Source organism: Balearica regulorum, chromosome 5 (genome assembly GCF_011004875.1).
Source record: "Balearica regulorum gibbericeps isolate bBalReg1 chromosome 5, bBalReg1.pri, whole genome shotgun sequence".
Classification (NCBI taxonomy): domain Eukaryota; kingdom Metazoa; phylum Chordata; class Aves; order Gruiformes; family Gruidae; genus Balearica; species Balearica regulorum.
This window is the reverse complement of record NC_046188.1, coordinates 18,298,616-18,316,631: the sequence shown is the minus strand read 5'-3', so window position 1 is coordinate 18,316,631 and position 18,016 is coordinate 18,298,616. Positions and strand designations below refer to the sequence as shown.

General features: G+C 37.2%; 1 protein-coding gene across 3 annotated transcripts in view; it reads right to left on the bottom strand.

The window, feature by feature from the left end:
* Positions 1 to 1,011: 1,011 nt before the first annotated feature.
* TRIP11 (thyroid hormone receptor interactor 11) overlaps positions 1,012 to 18,016 on the bottom strand; it is a 35,429-nt gene continuing 18,424 nt past the window's right edge. The window contains exons 11-21 of one of the 3 annotated variants that reach the window (XR_012835592.1): positions 16,589 to 16,729; positions 16,178 to 16,371; positions 15,424 to 15,587; positions 14,991 to 15,094; positions 14,737 to 14,836; positions 13,496 to 13,541; positions 9,214 to 9,295; positions 8,282 to 8,396; positions 7,611 to 7,733; positions 6,216 to 6,363; positions 1,012 to 2,949 (exon numbers count right to left, since the gene is read on the bottom strand). Coding sequence is in view for 1 of the 3 variants with exons in the window: in XM_075753673.1 (XP_075609788.1) it covers positions 2,741 to 2,949; positions 6,216 to 6,363; positions 7,611 to 7,733; positions 8,282 to 8,396; positions 9,214 to 9,295; positions 14,737 to 14,836; positions 14,991 to 15,094; positions 15,424 to 15,587; positions 16,178 to 16,371; positions 16,589 to 16,729 (1,380 nt within the window). In the remaining 2 variants the exon portion in view is untranslated. Of the gene's footprint in view, positions 2,950 to 6,215; positions 6,364 to 7,610; positions 7,734 to 8,281; positions 8,397 to 9,213; positions 9,296 to 13,495; positions 13,542 to 14,736; positions 14,837 to 14,990; positions 15,095 to 15,423; positions 15,588 to 15,670; positions 15,794 to 16,177; positions 16,372 to 16,588; positions 16,730 to 18,016 lie in introns of those variants that run through there. The other 2 variants (XM_075753673.1, XR_012835593.1) reach the window with 2 other exon arrangements.

Below are 18,016 nucleotides of genomic sequence, written 5' to 3'. Positions count from 1 at the left end.
AACCGACAGCTCGTTAGACCAAAACTAGGAGGACCATATTCTTTTTTCCTTGCAAAAAGCAAGGTGAAAGACAACAATTAAGTTAAATGAAAAACAAAAATTTTCAACTGCTGCACCTACTCATAAATTCCATAGAGAATCCCCCCCCACACACACACTGCTGTGTGAAAGACCCACACAATTAACAGGATAGACAACGAGTCACATACTTCCATGTGGGAAACTAGTAAGGTAAATATATACCAAACAGTTATCAAGCACAAAGTAAACAGAGAAGAAAAATTAGAGGAAAAAAATGTATCTGCTAATCTTTCAATAAAAAACAAGTCTTGAAGGTTTATAAGTCTGTGGAACAGTAAGAAAGAAGAGAGAAACAAGGCAATGAAGTTGCCCTGCACTTTTCATTGGGAAAGTACTGCCTGGAACACAGAGCACTTTTGATTTCTAACAAAGCAACAAATCCCACCAATGGAGTTGTGGAATAAGCCCTAGAACAGAAACCTCTAAGCCATGGGGATTTTCTCCACAGTTCAACAGTCTCCCAGGACTTAAGGACTGAAGCCTCTTATATCTCTCCTACAGAGGACTTTCTTCTCTCCAAAGTAGCTTAATGAGGAACTTTGAAGTTCTTCAATAATTTTGCTTGGTTTTAGATTTCCCTCCTCAAACTCAGAGCTTACTGTATAAATGGAGCTGATTTACAGCACACAGAAATAAATGGTCTTACCATGTTTTACTTATTAGCAGTAATAAAGCTTCTTGGAAGAGAAACATGTACATATTAAGTTCTCCACAATTAAGAGAAAAAATTTGCACAAAAGATTGGCTCAGTATATTCAGGGATAGTGAACAACATGAGCCCATTTGTAATTTATAATACGTAAGCCACAATTTTTAAAAACTAAATATTTCCTTCTGTTTTGGCTCACCAAAAGGCAATTTTATTCTGAAGCAACTATATAACCTTAAATAGACATGACTACAAGAACAAGAGAGACTGCATAGAAGCCATCTGATTTCAGTTTTCTTTGTATTTGTTATAGAACTATTCCAGTCCAGTTTAAATGAAGACATACATTTGAAGTACCAAACTGACATGTTCTCAGTGGATGTAATTTCAAATTCTCATTACATTTATTATATAATACAGAATTTACTTTGGTATAATATGTGTGGATGCTATCCTTTCAGAAACCAAACTGCCAAATTAATTACCTTGTCTATAATGAAGTAAAAAGTTTTAAATAAAAATTCAATATGGTCAATCCACTTCCAAATTTGCATAAGTCTTCCATGAAATCTTAACATACTGGAGAAAAGCGACTCGAGCAGTTCTTAAAAAAGCTTTGCTAGATTTCAAGGCAACAAAACAATTTCACTATTTGACCTCTACATAAATAAATGCAAAAATTTCTTGCATTATTTTGGTTGATTCTGTACAAGTTTCAGTAATTCATTTTATTTAAATATAGCTCTTACAACAATTTAATCCAGTATCTTAATGAAAATGAGAAGTAAAGGTTGACAGTTCTAATATAGAACTTGCACAACAGTTATCATAACACTGACTAAACAAAGAATGGCATATAAAAAGGTTTAGAAATTCCACATTTTAAAGTGAAGATGTTTTATCTCAGATTCACTATGAAGATGACTTTTGCAACATGACTTTTATCCTTCAGTATGCAACTTCATTCTTTACCTGCCAATCAAAGTGTACAAGTTATCACAGCAAAATTTACAGAATAATTGACTTTGGCTTTGGTCTTACAAAGACCTATTTACACATTTGAGATAAGTAAGCATCTTCTTCCCTTTAAATTCTATACATGTGTTCAAGCTTTAAGCCTGTATTTAGAATTACAAAATCCTGCAAGATAAAAAGCCTCTCAAATATACATCTTAGACCATTAGAGTACAGTGTCTTTATATATGTGAACCTATCTTTTGCTAAATTACCCACTCTTCATCACATGGACACCTCTAGAAAATGAAGGACTCCCACAGTTAACTCATTGGTGCTGATGTGTTTGACTGCTGAAAGCAGCTGTTAGGCTGAGGAAAAAAAAAAAAAATCAAATCACTATGCAAAAAGAGATTAACATGCCTCAAACTGCCCCCAAATGCAACCAATCCTGTACATAAAGATACACTTCCTAACGTACATTAAATGTATGTCATAAATTATGCGTGGGAACACTGCAGCTGCTCAATAATCACACTCCCATATGCTATCTTACTATTTGGAGTTTGTGTCATTCATTGAACACCTCAAAGATGATCACTTTTGGCTGGAGAGGAGTTGTGTGGGTTGGTTTTTAAATTCTGGTTCTTGAAGGCCTGCTGCCAATAGCAGATCATTTTAATGGAAAACCAGATCTCAGCACCAAAGAGTTAACGATGTCTATGCATACCTGAAACAACTCAGAGTGTAACTAAGGTTTAAAAAATCCTTCAATTTGTCTTGTTACAATCTAGCAAGGTAGATTTTTTTTTTCTTCACCTCAGTTTAAGATTTAACCCATGGCCAAAATGAACGCCTGCTATAAAGGCAGCAGTTATTCACACCACCATTAGAATTTCCAAAGCACTGGTTAGTTCGTAATTAAAAGAAAAGCAAGGTACAATTGCAAACAAGTACATGACATTTTACAGAAGGCCTCATTGTGGTAAGTTATATACAGCATAGTGTTCTCATTTTCCTTAAAGTGCTACTATCATCATATTGATTCAAGACCATCTATTGTTTTAGGAGGTCTTTTAGAACAGCACCAGCACTAGCATCAGGGGACACTGGCAGTGGTGTAAAAGTAGGCAATGCATCAGAAATAGGTTTCATAAGCAGATGTCCAGAACTACTAGCAGGTGTTATGAGAGGCACTGCTGCAGATCGAGGTGCTAAAAACGGATTTGTAGCTGGTCTTCTGCCCGTTCCTGAAGCTGCAGAATCTGAAATGCAAAAACCAAAACAAACCCACAATAAACCAAAAGGAACAACAAAACCACTTTGTTAGAAAGCATTCCTAAGTCTACCCAATCTTAGAGTATTTGTTCAGAAACAAGTTCTACAATTGCCTATTACTTTTGCAACATGAAAATCCTATCTTCTTGCCGTGGACTGTAGATGCTCTCATAGACTTTCACTCTATCTTCTCTCATCTTGGATCTCATCTGTCACTGCTGCTTTGGCTGCACAATTCCTATTTTCATGCTTCAGACCACCAGTTACAAGACTGACTTAAAGATCAGGGCAGTCCCAGGACTTGCCAAACATACTGTGCTTGTTGACAGCAGAAATTCAGTAACGGCTCAGGCTACCCTCAAAAAAAAAATAAAATCTATGCATTTCTGTGACAGGTAACATGAACACCCTTTGCCAAGGTTCAGTTCACATATGCCACGTCAGACATGAAATATCTGTCACATTGACTCCAGCACTATGCAAAGGCATAAGAGCCCTCGTGCACCCACTGCAACGCAGCACACAGGTAGGTTTCCCACCCCACAGTGTATTGGCACAGCTTCCCCAGGGTCAGTCCCAAGAAAACTCCTGTAAATAAACATTACAGGCAGTGAGTCACAATTTAGTCTTGAGACAAAACTTAATGTTTGGTCATTAGTCAAATTCTAACAAAATTTCATTTTTAATAAAGAAAAGCATTAATAACCTTTTTTTTTAAAAACTAACAGTTGACGCATTAATAAACTATTTTTTTAAAAACTAACAGCTGACCTGCCCCTCCTCACCTTTCCCCACCAAATCCTCACTCAGCTCCAGATGTAACCTGTTCTCAAGGTTCCTACACCAGATGTAGAGCAGAAACTAAACTGACATTCCCATATAATACTAATTGTTTGGCTAGGTGATTTTATTCAGATTTTTGTTTTAAAGTAAGTCTTTCATCATATAAACATTCTAATTCTCATAAATGCGTTTCTGTGTGGATATTATACTGACATCTGTGTCCAGCACTTAAAAACTGCTACCATATGGTTTATTTCTAGGAACAGAAAACTTAAAGCACCCAAACAATCATAGTTTTACAAGCCAGCAATTTAGCTCCTGAATGGATAAAAGGATCCAAGAATTTAGTTTTTCCACACAAAGAAACTGGTTTTTTTCCAAGTAAAATAGATACTTTACCTATTATATTACTGTTGTACTATGAGGAAGATTAGTAAAAAGAAATAAAACTCAATTTATTAAAAAAATAAATAAATACTGCTTTTGGAGATAAACTGGTATTTCACAATAGACATTTATACTTTCTGTAACTTTCAACGTTAGGTGAATTGAAAGAGGGTTTTTTAGCATATATATCTCTCTCTAGATCTATACAATACATAAGGTTTTGGGGTTGGGGTTTTTTTTGAGCTTACATTTAAAAGTTGCAATCAAAACAAGCTTCTGCAAATCAGCAGGAATGTATTAAGGTGAAGTCTTAAATGCATGTAAAAAAATTAAGTACAAGCTGGATGTGGTGGGTTGACCCTGGCTGAGGGCCAGGTGCCCACCAGAGCTGATCTATCACTCCCCTCTTTCATTAGACAGGGGAGAAAAGGTACAATGAAAAAACAACTTATGGGTTGAGATAAGGACAGGGAGAGATCATTCTCTAATTATCATCACGAGCAAAACAGACGGAACTTAGAGAGGGAATTCATCTTATTTCTTACTAAGCAAAACAGAGTAGAGGAATGAGAAATAAAACCAAATCTTAAAAACACCTCCCCCCACCCCTCCCATCTTCCCGGGCTCAACTTCACTCCCGGCTTCAACCTCCGCCCCCCTCAGCGGCACAGGGGGACAGGGAGTGGGGGTTACGGTCCATTCATCACGCGGTGTTTCTGCCACTTCTTCATCCTCAGGGGGAGGACTCATTGTTCCCCCGCTCCAGCGTGGGGTCCCTCTCACGGGAGACAGTCCTTCATGGCCTTCTCCAGCGTGAGTCTCCTCCACGGAGTGCAGACCTTCAGGAGCAAACTGCTCCAGCGTGGGTCCCCCACGGGGTCACAAGTCCTGTCAGCAAACCTGCTCTGGCGTGGGCTCCTCTCTCCACGGATCCACAGATCCTGCCAGGAGCTTGCTCCAGCGCGGGCTTCCCACGGGGCCACAGCCTCCTTCAGGTGTCTCCACCTGCTCCGGCGTGGGGTCCTCCACGGGCTGCAGGTGGAATCGCTACACCCCCTCATCCTCCCTCCATGGGCTGCAGGGGGACAGCCTGCTTCACCATGGTCTTCACCACGGGCTGCAGGGGAATCTTGCTCCGGCGCCTGGAGCACCTCCTCCCCCTCCTTCTGCACTGACCTTGGTGTCTGCAGATGTTCTTACATCTTCTCACTCCTCTCTCCGGCTGCAAAAGCCCTCTCTAACTGTTTTTCTCTTTCTTAAATATGTTATCACAGAGGTGCTGATTGGCTTGGCCTTGGCCAGCGGCGGGTCCGTCTTGGAGCCGGCTGGCATTGGCTCTGTCAGACACAGGGGAAGCTTCTAGCAGCTTCTCACAGAAGCCACCCCTGTAGCCCCCCCGCTACCAAAACCTTGCCACGCAAAACCAACACACTGGATCAGTTAAACTGAAGATTTGGATCTTACATTACTTAGAAGTGCAGAGCTCCTTATAGAATCAGGAGTAAAAAAAATAAAAATCATTAATTTCAACATGCATGATATAAACATAATTGTTCTCTGCCTTAGAAAAATCAAAGTTAAAACTCATGCAGAGCTTAGACATTTCAAATCAGGCCATATACTTAACTGATTTTATTTCAGTCCTCTCTGAGCACGCAAGTTCCACATACCAGAGATGCACTACAAGGTTGGCATTACTTGCATTCTTCACTCAGTGAGACCCAAGCTGATCAACAGGGATGCTGAAAATCAGAACTGGGTTCACTGATATACCATATGGAGTTGGCTGTACAGCATCTGATTGGCTCTAACAGGTGCTGTTAAGGCCTTTCCACATCAAAGGGAATTTGCTGCCTCTAATCTTCTGTACTGAGATTTCCGGAAGCAGGGTGTGGAAGCAGTGGGAAATGGGGGGGGGGGGGGGGGGGGGAAGAAAAGAAAGTAGGAAATTGGGGTATGGGGAAAGAAATCAAATTCATAGTTCACAAGTGAGGAAGCACAGATTCATTGAAATACCCTTGAGAATTCTACCTTTAGTTGTTTATGTTCTGTGTAAAGATTAAAATTTTCTTTCAAATGTTACCTTGCATTTGACTGTTGGATGGAGTACTGCTCATTTTACCAGTTCCTGCTGCTCCTAAAGGCTTCATATCATGAACAGAGAGTTTGGGTGGAGGAAGGCTTGGGCAAGATTCTGTTTCGAGGAATTTCACAAACAATTCTGAAAAAGACTACAAGAGGCTACTAGTTATTACATTTTACTGATGCTCTGTTGAAAAGTATGTAAGTTAAAAATACATACACAAACTAAAAAGTTGTCCACAGCCTCCAAAAATTTGTACTGGTACTTAGTACTTAGTGCTTGGTACTAAGTAGTCCTTAGTGAATGACAACGGAATGTATTTTCAAAACACAGGGTTTTGTGTCTCAGTAAGTGGTATTTAAGTGAAATTGATAAACTCTAAAGATAACACATACTTCCATTACTGATTTAAGCCAATTGTTTCAAGAATCCCACGCTGCTGCTGACAACACAGTATTTCCTGTGTCCATGCTCAAGCAAATCACTCCTCCAGAAATACATAAAACTTAAAGAAAGCAAGTTTTAAGAGAAATGTTTATTTGACAAGAAGTCTTGAATAAAGGAAGCATGGAATGATTAAAGCATTCAGTAGCATCACAAGATAAAATTTTGCTTAGTAAAACCTGTACTACCCATGCAAAAGCATTAATTTTCCTCTTTTATGTCCATAGTTAAATCAGATCACAATCCTCTGGTGACCTAAGTGCCTGCATTATTTTAGTGGGCAAAAACCAATCCCCACACTTCAAGATATTCTACAGGAATCAATTCTCAACATGCTTTTCTAGCTCAATAAACAAATAACCAAAGTTAATCCAAAAAGCCCAATCCCTCAGTGCTCTATCCTTGTGTGCATTATTTACTGGTCTGCAAAATGGGAAGTTCCATAGATTAACTGCTCCCATGGACCATGCTATGAGAACTGCATATATGCTGTACATAAGAGGAACTAGTTGCAGCAGCTGAGAAAGCTTTTCAAATTAAATTTAAAAGACATATGGGAACACAGTCATCAAAATGTCATGGTGTTTGTTCTATACTGTTGAGTATTGTGGAATTCCAGACTCCCACATGTATTTAACCTCCAGCACTGTAAGTCTGCAAGATAAAGTCCATACTGTAAGAAGTCAGTAATCCCAGGAACCAGTGGAACAGTAACTGGATTTCCCAATTAGCCCAACAGTTAGTACCGTATAATTTTCATCAATGCCTATATATTTATTTAGTGCAGAAAAACCCTTATGCCAAAGCAGTTGCACAAACCAAATAAATAATGGAAGATACAGTAGCACCAGTAAATGAAGCTCAATATAATGATGAACCAGGTATCAGCATTAATATGCAACTACCCCATTTTTTCTACTTAAACATACAGAATGCATGATTAATTCTTACACTATTAAAAATGTTCTGATAAGTTGGCCTCAAAGGTGTATTAGGAACACTTTTTGAACCAGCTCCTCCACCAAGCCAGCCAGTCACCCAGCTCGTAACTCCTCTTTGGTCTTCAGATAATAACTAGAAAATATTAAAAAACAAAAAAAAAAAGTTAGGAAACAAAAATAAAGCAGCAGGTAAAAAATACTGCAACATTGTGCTTATTATATTTATTCACAATAACTATGTGGGAATCCTACAGACAAATAAAAGCTTTAATTACTATCAAAACCTTATTTTCTGCCTCCCAAAGACTGTCAAGTCTAAAAACCTGGCTCTCAATTTAAAAATATAAGCCCCACATTCTTCACAATGCCTAGCGGTACATATAAAACTGTTTTAATTTGCTGTAACCGACGTATTACAGCTATTACAACAGCACAAAGTGAAATCCCTCCCTTTCTGCATTAGCATTCCTCAGCAAAATGAGATTCATTCTATTAAAATAATGTTATCAAAAGATTCCATTAAGATCGGCATGTACCACATAAAAAGTGAATACAGATGAGAGAACAAACCCCATACTTTCCCCACAAGAAGTGCAGGGACAGTCACATAACAAGTCTTTCTATTTTCAGGTAAGCATACCACAATTAAAAAAAGAAGTCTAGTTTTCTGCAAAGTATTACCTGATCGAGTTCTTCCTTTTTTATTCCCAAGATACTTCCCATTAACCTTAACACTTCAGGGCGTTTATTTTTTGGAGTATGAAAATGTCCAACAAAGAGATTTCTCATCAGGAGCCTGCAGAACAAAAGGAAGCTTGTTACACAATCTGCTATTACGTTAACTGTTGATACTGTAACATTGATGCATTTATTCCTCATACTCCTGCCTAATTTACAATAATCCAAATAAACAAATCTAATACAATGAACTAAAAAGATACCTCACCGATCACCTTCCCCTAGAAATGATAACATTTCTTATACAGTAAGTGTCAGTTTGGACAGTATTAGAAATATTGTATGCAGTAAGGTGAAACTGAGTTGTACATGAACAAGTTTTGATTTAAGTACTACTATCAGGGACTAAGTTTATTCTAAGATCTTGACTCAGGAAATTGTTTAAACAGATACTTATCCACAGTCCCAAATCAAGACATAAGGAAGGGGACAGAGAAGCCCATTTGTCTAGCCCCGTTTCGGTTCTAACAGGTAAACAGAAAAAAAAAAAAAAAAAGACCAAGGAAGAGATTTACAAAACATCCAGTTGATGCTAGCTACGTGAAAGGGCTTGCTGTTCACACCTTAGCCATTATAACAGATGCTCATTAAGAACTTTTATCTCCATTTGCACAGCTCACGCTATTGAAGTGCAATTCTACTTAAACACTTCAGTAATCCCAATTTATATATGCATTGGCATCACTAATGAAAATTACTATTTACAACTACCAAGCAAATGAAAAATGTCAAAATAATCAAAGTATAATTAAGTTACAAGATCATGTACAGAATCCCAGTTCTGCAATACTCTTGCAACTGTGTTAGCAACATATCTGTACAGTGTGAGGAATAAAATCCCAAAATGTACACCAAGTCTTTCATTAAAGACTTACTTGTCAACTTTTCCTTCTGTGCTGTTCATAAGATTCATTAGTTTATTTTGTACATCTTCTAACATTTCTTTTCTGATCTCACCTATAAAATATTACATCACAGCAAATAAACAAAAATGGAAACTTTGAAGCTTTGTTGCAAAACTTATTAATAATACACACATTTTAAAATAAAATATGCTAATATTGTTAGTGGTGCTTTTTTTAAACAAAGTCAGCTTGATTTTATTAAAAAGTGTCAACTTAATAAGTGATTATTATTTGAAATAGTAAGCTAAAATTTCTACAGTGATACTCAATGCTAAAGTACAGCAATACACAGAAAATAAATCAACTGCAGAAGGTCTGATGAACTGCTCTGTTCCACCTAGAACGGGAAAGAAACTCTTGATCAAGGTCCTGTGGTGGTAATCTTTTCCATACTCTGACCAAACTGCATGTTGGCATCAGGTCTTTTGATCTCAGTATTTAACCTCAAATACTTCCTAAATCCAGCTATTCTGCATACTCTACTTTCAGGCTGCTGAAGACTTGAAGTCTTGAAGTTGTAACTTCAAGAACTAAGGAGTTCTCCAGCCTCCCAGAATTACCAGCAAGCATCAATATAGAGCAACATCAATAACTTGTTGTGGGTCTGTCTCTTCTGTTAGGACCTTTCCCACCCGTTAGCCAATGCAAGCTCTTGAAACAGAACGCTGGGACACGCTAATGCATCCTAGAACCAATGCTGCGCTTCCTCATTCAGTATACTGGCAAGAAAGGCTCTGCAGAGACTTATGCAAGATTCCCCATACTTTTGGGAATAAAAACATTCAGTTAAAAATGGCAGAAATGAAATGCCACAGCTACCATGAACCAGAGACAAAACTGAGAGGAAAATGGCAAACACTTTTAGCCCAGCATTATGGCCTGCAAATTAAGTGAATAGGCCAATATTATAAATTAATTAATATGAGCTTGTCTAGGAATGTGCTAGGAGTCAATACACATATTTTCTGCCTTTTTTTTTTTTGCACACTGACTCCAAGTTCTGATGCTGTTCTGTAGTTGCCGCAATGAAATCGATTCATCTAGGATATCACAACACTGATAATTACGTTCTTGGCCTATACAAAGGACCCTGTGTTTCCTCTCCACACACCCAAAACAGGAACTGTTAGAAGACAGGAGTTTAGATTCTGCATTAACTAGTGCTGTAACTTTTCAGCTTTATGAAATTCCTGACCTTAATCAATGATTTGTCTACTATCTACACATCGAGCCTCATGACATCAGAGTGTTTAATGAAGGAGATACAAACATAGTAGCCCATTTCATTAAAAGGAGCCATGGCATCATATTGTTATATTTGCTCTTGTCCAATAATTTCACAGCACCAACTTCTCCACAATTCTAAAATTCCACTAACACAAATTACTTGTTAGCTCAAATACAGAATACACCCAATTACCCCAATCATTCTGTGTCAAACTCAGGCCTCCTTTGACCTCCCACAAAACTCATAAAAATAAAGCTCATAATAAAGAAAAAAAATTCTCCTAGAAGTTTTACTTGCCATAAATATTTTACAACATTTTGATTGTAAGGAAACAAGGCACGAAGTTTTCTCTTTATAAAAACTCAGATATACTAGAAACCAGATAAAAGTATCTGATGCTCAGGTCTACACAAGTTTGTAGAAAAGTCAGAGTAAAAAGTGCTAGAAAAACTTCTCGCATAAATGCCCAAACACAGGATTTTAGAACACTGGCAGTAAAACATTCTCAGACAAGAAAACAAATAATTACAAGATACAAAGAATTCTTAGAAGATGATAAACTACAAATGGCTTCACATCAAGAAAGCAGAATCTAATTCTTCACGTTTAAAGTTACTTTTTTCCTAATAAAAGTATAAGTAAGTCTTAATCACACACAAAAGTTTTACAAATATAACGTGGACTATCCATGTGAAGACCAACACTACCCTACAGTTATTAAGTAGAAATTACGAGTTTTTTCTCCTCTCCCTCTATAAAGTTGAATGCTAATCTTCAAATCCCATGGAAAAACTGCCAATCAACTTAATTTCCCTACCATTTTAACACTTCTTGGGCTCAAGCTAATTAGAAGTGCTTCATTTTAAAAAACAACAACAAAAAAAAACCACCCAAAAAACCAAAAGAAAACCCACAAAAGATACACTTTTCTTGTATCTATCTTGTAGTTAATTTCTAAAAAGCCTCAACATCTTCGTAAGAAAAGTGGCTTTTATAAATTTTTATACCCTTCAAATCATCAGGGATGCATGAAAAACATTCCACTCTAGCTTTCATGTGACGTTTAACCTTTAATAAATGCATGCCACAACTACGTTGACACAACATGGTTCTCAATTAACACCAGTAACGCCATGAGAACCCACAGAGTTTTCATATATATACACATCAAAGAGCTAGGCTGTGAAATGGATACAGCCTAATATGTCCTGTTCAAATATTCCACATCTTTATATAAACATTTTACTTCACAAATATCAATTTCAGAGAGTACAGAGTACAACAAATTGATTAGTGTCATGCTGGGAAAGTCCTTATTCGAGGAACATAAGGATTAAGCTCCTTATTCAAAACAAGTTAAAAACCAAACAGAATTATACATATTATACAACAATATATCTTGTAACAACTACATCCATATGCACTGAAATCCATTCCAATAATGTGACTGCTCTTCAGCACTCCTCTCTCTCAAAACACCAGGCTGAGGCACAGGAGAATTAATCCATGGCTTCAAGGTTTAAACTTAAAGGTATACTATTTTGTAAAGGCGGTTAAATAGGACCCCCATACTTGAAGGAAAACATTTGCAATATAATTATGGAATGATAACAGTTGTAGGAGTGCACATGGAAGCTGAGTTGTTACTGGGGTATCCACAGAGTAAAAGGGAATTAAAAAAGTTAAACTACTAATGCCACAAAAAGATAAACAGCATCTGAAAACAAGTTGCAAGTAAATTTCATTGTGTTGCTATTGCTGTACAAAGCAAGACAATTGTGAGCTTCCTTTTCAATTTTTAGTCACATGATGAATTTTAAAACAAATGTATTAATAATTTAAATTGTTACTGTTGTTTTCTATTTTTTTGTGGCAAATTATTTTATATCCAAGAGGACCAACTTTTAAGGACAGCTACACAGCTATATTCCATCCACAGTGAACTATGCAACTCCATCATTAAACATATTTTTTAAATGAAATATTTCCTTCTAAAATAATAGAATTTAGCATTGAAAAGGATTTAAACATGTACTTCGTGTGTATGAAATGACTGAATAACAAAAAAGACCTGAGCCAAAATTCAGCATGGACTGCTGTAAACCAGACATTTACAACAGTCTCCAATAATTTGTTAACCATTTATGGCAATCCAGAAAACTGCATCTGGTACATCTTATACTTTTCCATTAAAATCACTCCTGCCAAAAAAATCCATAAAGAAATCCTTCAAAAGATTTGGCCAACAAAACTGTGTCTGGGAATGTATTTGGCCCATTTTCAGTAAGACATTATATGTTTTCTTGTGTAAATAGAGAAAATGGAGTGGTCTCTTTTTTTCCGCCCCATAAAAATTATGATTTATTCTACAACAACATTAAAGTGCTGTTTCCTTTATGCAACAATCCCTTCTCAATTTTTTTAACAAGTAAATCGCTTGCCAATACAACATAGCTTGATAAAATACTGAGATTCAGTTTTCTCTCAAAGTTCAAACCCCTCCTGCTTTCATATGCAAAGGTTTGCCATCAAAAGTAACCAGTAACGACGAGCTCCCCATTTGAGAGTGCCATATTTGCCTACGCCAAAGTTAATTTCAACCCAGGGTGTTTGAAAGTTTTCGCTGTGAATGTCTGTAGTGAGACAGAAATATACAGATCAGGCAATTCAAGACTAAATCAGTATTTAGTTGTACATTCATGTATAGCAGCTTGAAATTTAATTTAATTTGTAAAATTCATATGAGAACTCAGGGAGCACTCCTATGATGCCCAATGGGATGCCAAATTGCACTTAGACACAATAAATTTACATAAGTACACATTCAGTTATGCAGTAAAGTTGTAGGTTTTTTTGTAGCGTTCTTGCTGAAATTGTGAAGACTTTCAAATTACTTTCCACAGCAACTACCTGATCATAAGCAGGTATGCTTTAAGAAAATATTATTTATTTCAAGAGTAAGACCAATTATAATTTAAAAATTAATAGCAATAATTAGTTGTGTACATTCAGAGCAAGAGTTACCACTGCATCCAGCAGAGATGATGTTCCAGGTCTTCCCCCAGCAAGCCTTAATTAAAGACATTCACCCAAAAATTATGTTACTCATAGCTATTCTGTCACCCCCAAGTGAGTCTCTGAGCTTATAAATCTTACTGATGTTTGATATTCAGATACATTGTATAGAAATTACCCTTCATTTCATTTGATTAGGCTAAATAGTCTAAGGCCATAAAACAGAAATACATTGAAGTGATATCAGTATTTAGTAAAAAGTTATTCTGCCTTCTTACATTTTCCTACAGTTTTAATGCTAAACATGTTTATGAAATAGAAGGCTATGCATCTCTTACAGAATTCATGTTTCAGTGATGTTAGAAAGAGGAAAAAACCCAAAACCCACACCCTAACACATTCACAGAATCACAAAATCAAAGAAATATTTATGTTGGAAGGGACCTCTAGATTATCTAGTCCAACCCCTCTGCTCAAGCAGGGTCATCTACAGCAGGCTGTCCTGCACCACGGCCAATTGGGTTTTGAATATCTCCATGGATGGACACTCCACATCTCTGGGCAACCTACTCCAATGTTTGACCACCCTCACTGTAAACATTCTTCCTTTTCAAAACAGTTTCTTCTGGCAAATCCCTCTACCATCTGGCCAAGTTTTGTCTTCAAATCCAAAGTAATGACATTCATATAATATTTGAGTACTTAATCTGAGAACAATATGAAAGGCATCTTCCTAAATATGAACAATCAGGAAGCTTATTTGAAATGAGATCTAAAAATACAATCTAAAGATGTGTTCAAGACCTTCCACATAATCTCTTCAGACAGTCTCACATCTGTGCAAGAACTGCTCCCTCTACATCTCTTACCAACAGCACATCCTTTCTCTCTACCTCACTGTATTCCTGTGTCTATGTCAAATATGGTAGTTAGTTAGTTTGGATAATCTGACAACATTTGGTATTTCACAAACTTTTTAAAAAGACACAAAGCTAAATCAAGGCCTTTGATATTTACAGGGGAAACCCAACCAACTACAGGGCTTTCTTTTGAGAAAGATCTCCAACAGAAGGTAAATATCCTTTTTCACATTGGCTTTATAGACAAGGAATTCCTCAAAGGGTGGCAAACAATTACTCTTTTTCTCATAGGAAATGAATTTTGGTAAGTTTCTAGGAATACTACATTGTCTCCTCAGCTGCTTGGATGTTTTAAGCACAGATTAATAAAAGAAAGAAAAATGTAGTTACCTTCTTTCTTAAGGTCTTCAATCTGCTCCTCTTTGACGTCAAGCTGCTCAGTAAGCCTTGATGCTGCCTCCAGTGCAGCATTTGCCTCTCCTAAACTTTCCTGAATAGACAGCAGGAAAGGGACAAAAAAGAGAAGCAAGGGAGTTCACTATCATGTATTCTTAGACAATAACACTTAACACAGCAGTTAACAAACAATTCAGTCAAGAATTAGCATTCGGTTTCATAGGGTTCAATTTCATTATTCAGCTCACCTGCAATGATACAACTTTTTCTTCTAAGTTTTCTGCTTTTTTTCTCCATTCTGCAGTCTGTTTTTGTTGTTTTTCCAGCTCTGCTGAATACATAGCTTTTTCTTCTAAAGGGTTAAACATAAAACCAACCAAAAAAAAAATCTTGATTCACAACACGTAACTTTTTGATATGCGATTGCAAAATCTCAGCTTATCATATCTGGTCTTCATGAGGTAGGGGCAGAATTCAAATTTCATAAATGGGATACTGGGTATCAGTTTTTATGGGGCCAGAATTGTTTTTATAAGTTTTTTAAAAGACAATAGATTCTGAAATTCAAGCTATCAAAAAGGAAACCAGGAAGTTAAATATTTAAAAAGCACACAAATATGGTAACTATCCAGGTCAAAAAAATCTGTGTTGCAATCTTTGCTGTTTCTTGACAAAACTTACCCTGTTGGAATTGCTCTAGTACCATCTGCAGGTTGGCCAGTGACAATGCATACTGCTTCACTTGGTCCTGTGAGATGGTGAGCTGTAGCACAGTTTCATCTCTCTGCCTGGAAACCAGGTTTAATTGCTCTTGCAAAGATTCAACTTGCAGACTAGCTTGATGACTTAATGAAAATAAAATACATTATTTATGAAGGCAATAACAGAAGTCATCAGAGAAAATTATATCCCAGCAAAAATAGCCTACCTATAATCTTTCAGCTCAATTTATAAAAGTGAAGGCAACTTTTTTTCCTGATTCCTGGTATCGGGTATAAAATAAGGAAGCGTACTTGTCTCGAAAGCAATTCACAAAGCATGACAGTCACATCTGTGCACTGAAGCGTATAAAATAAGACTCTTTCAAATTGAATGAAGCCCTGACTTAAAAGTAAGTTAACTCCATTTTTTTTATTTGACAGACAACTAAATTGATGGGTTGAGGGATTTTTGCTGTTTCTAGCTCTGAGCACTGTCAAAGATGTGAGATTTCAATAGCTGCTACTAAAAGGACAAATACTTAAGTTCTCAACAGTAGCGAAGTATATTTCAAATCACATTCTGATTTAGAGTAACAAAAGTTCCTATCTTTTTGTTTTCTCAAGTGCTTAGCATGTTATAGAACAGTAATTCAGTACAATAAAGCCATCAGTACCAGTCTAGCTAACTGTGCTATTTACAGCCAATGCCACTGCTGTATAAATTAAAAGACTACCTGGCATTCTCCACTGCAGTAGATGAGGACACAAGTTTTTCTTCCAAAACCAAAACTTTCTTTCTTAGCTTGACCTCTCTGTCTTCTGCAGCTAAAGCTTCTCGTGTGTAGGAGTCTTCCATTTCTAAAAGGTGATTACGTAACCTCTCCAGTTCCTGATTTAGGCGCTGTTCTTTTTCACGTAAATGCTGTATCTGCGTAGAACATACCTTAAGTTGCCCGTACTATCACCTTTCATAAAAATAATCTAAGCAAATAAACATGTCCATTAAAGCACATTCCATGTGTATCAATTTTAAATGCTTTTTACAAGTGATTGCTACCAAAAATAATCCACGAAATATTACAGATGCAGTGTCTTATTCTTTTTTTCTTTTATTTCTTGCAACTGTAAATTATTTGGTGGTGTACCTCACTCTGCAGGGCAGTGCTCTCCATTTGCTTCTGTTTGAGTGCTACCATGACTTGGTCTCTCTCTTGCTGAAAAGTAACAGCCTTTTCCTGCACTGATTTTACTTCATTTAATAGTTGATTCAATTCTCCTGTCTTGCCCTGTTGAAGACACAAACAAGCGTTGTAAACATGGCAAATAATAGTTTTACCAAAGGAGACATAGTCTCTGCTCAGAAAAGTGTAAAGACGATACTGATCCTAACAAGGAAAAGGGCAGGACACCCATGGCCCTACGGCACAGAAAAATGTTCAGGGAAAATATTATTTTGAAGTAGTTTCACTCACATGTTGCAAGAAAGTAAAAGTTATTGCGAAAAGATACTATAGAGACGCATTGTCTTAACTGACTACTGTGAACAATCAGATACCTACCTATCTTTAGATAAGTATTATGTACATAAACGTCTTGGACACCTGTATACTGGAAATTTTCACTTTCCCCTCAGTGTTTGGAATCTCTTCTCTGCGATACCAGTTTATGAGGCCATGCACATGTAAAGCATCAGCCCGGGTAGGTCAACTTGTCTGAACTTGAGACGACTAAACACATGAAGAAATCTTTAAAAACAAACCATAAGGTGACCTCACCCCCAAAGATTACCACTCAATGAATCACAACAATGTTCACCACATTTTCAGATGTCAAATTTCAATGAATAATGTTCCTACTCACATACAATTTACTACAACTTTACATTAGCATATAAAGAAGTGCATGTCAGTTACACAGAATCCACCTGTACTCCTGAATGCATTTTTAGTTATTTGAAACTTTTCAGCATGCTCTTTACCTTTTGTCTCGTACATTGACAGGAGTTACTTTTATTGAATACGTTGGATAAAACTAAACCAATCTGTCGTTTTATCACTAATACTTATGAACTTCAATTATTTGTTTTTATTAATGTGGTGGGTTGACCCTGGCTGAGGGCCAGGTGCCCACCAGAGCCGCTCTATCACTCCCCTCTTTCATTAGACAGGGGAGAAAAGGTACAATGAAAAAAACAAACTTACGGGTCGAGATAAGGACAGGGAGAGATCATTCTCTAATTATCATCACGAGCGAAACAGATGGAACTTAGAGAGGGAATTCATCTTATTTCTTACTAAGCAAAACAGAGTAGAGGAATGAGAAATAAAACGAAATCTTAAAAACACCTCCCCCCCACCCCTCCCATCTTCCCGGGCTCAACTTCACTCCCGGCTTCAACCTCCGCCCCTCCCCAGCGGCACAGGGGGACGGGGAGTGGGGGTTACGGTCAGTTCATCACGCGGTGTTTCTGCCGCTTCTTCATCCTCAGGGGGAGGACTCATTGTTCCCCCGCTCCAGCGTGGGGTCCCTCTCACGGGAGACAGTCCTTCATGGCCTTCTCCAACGTGAGTCTC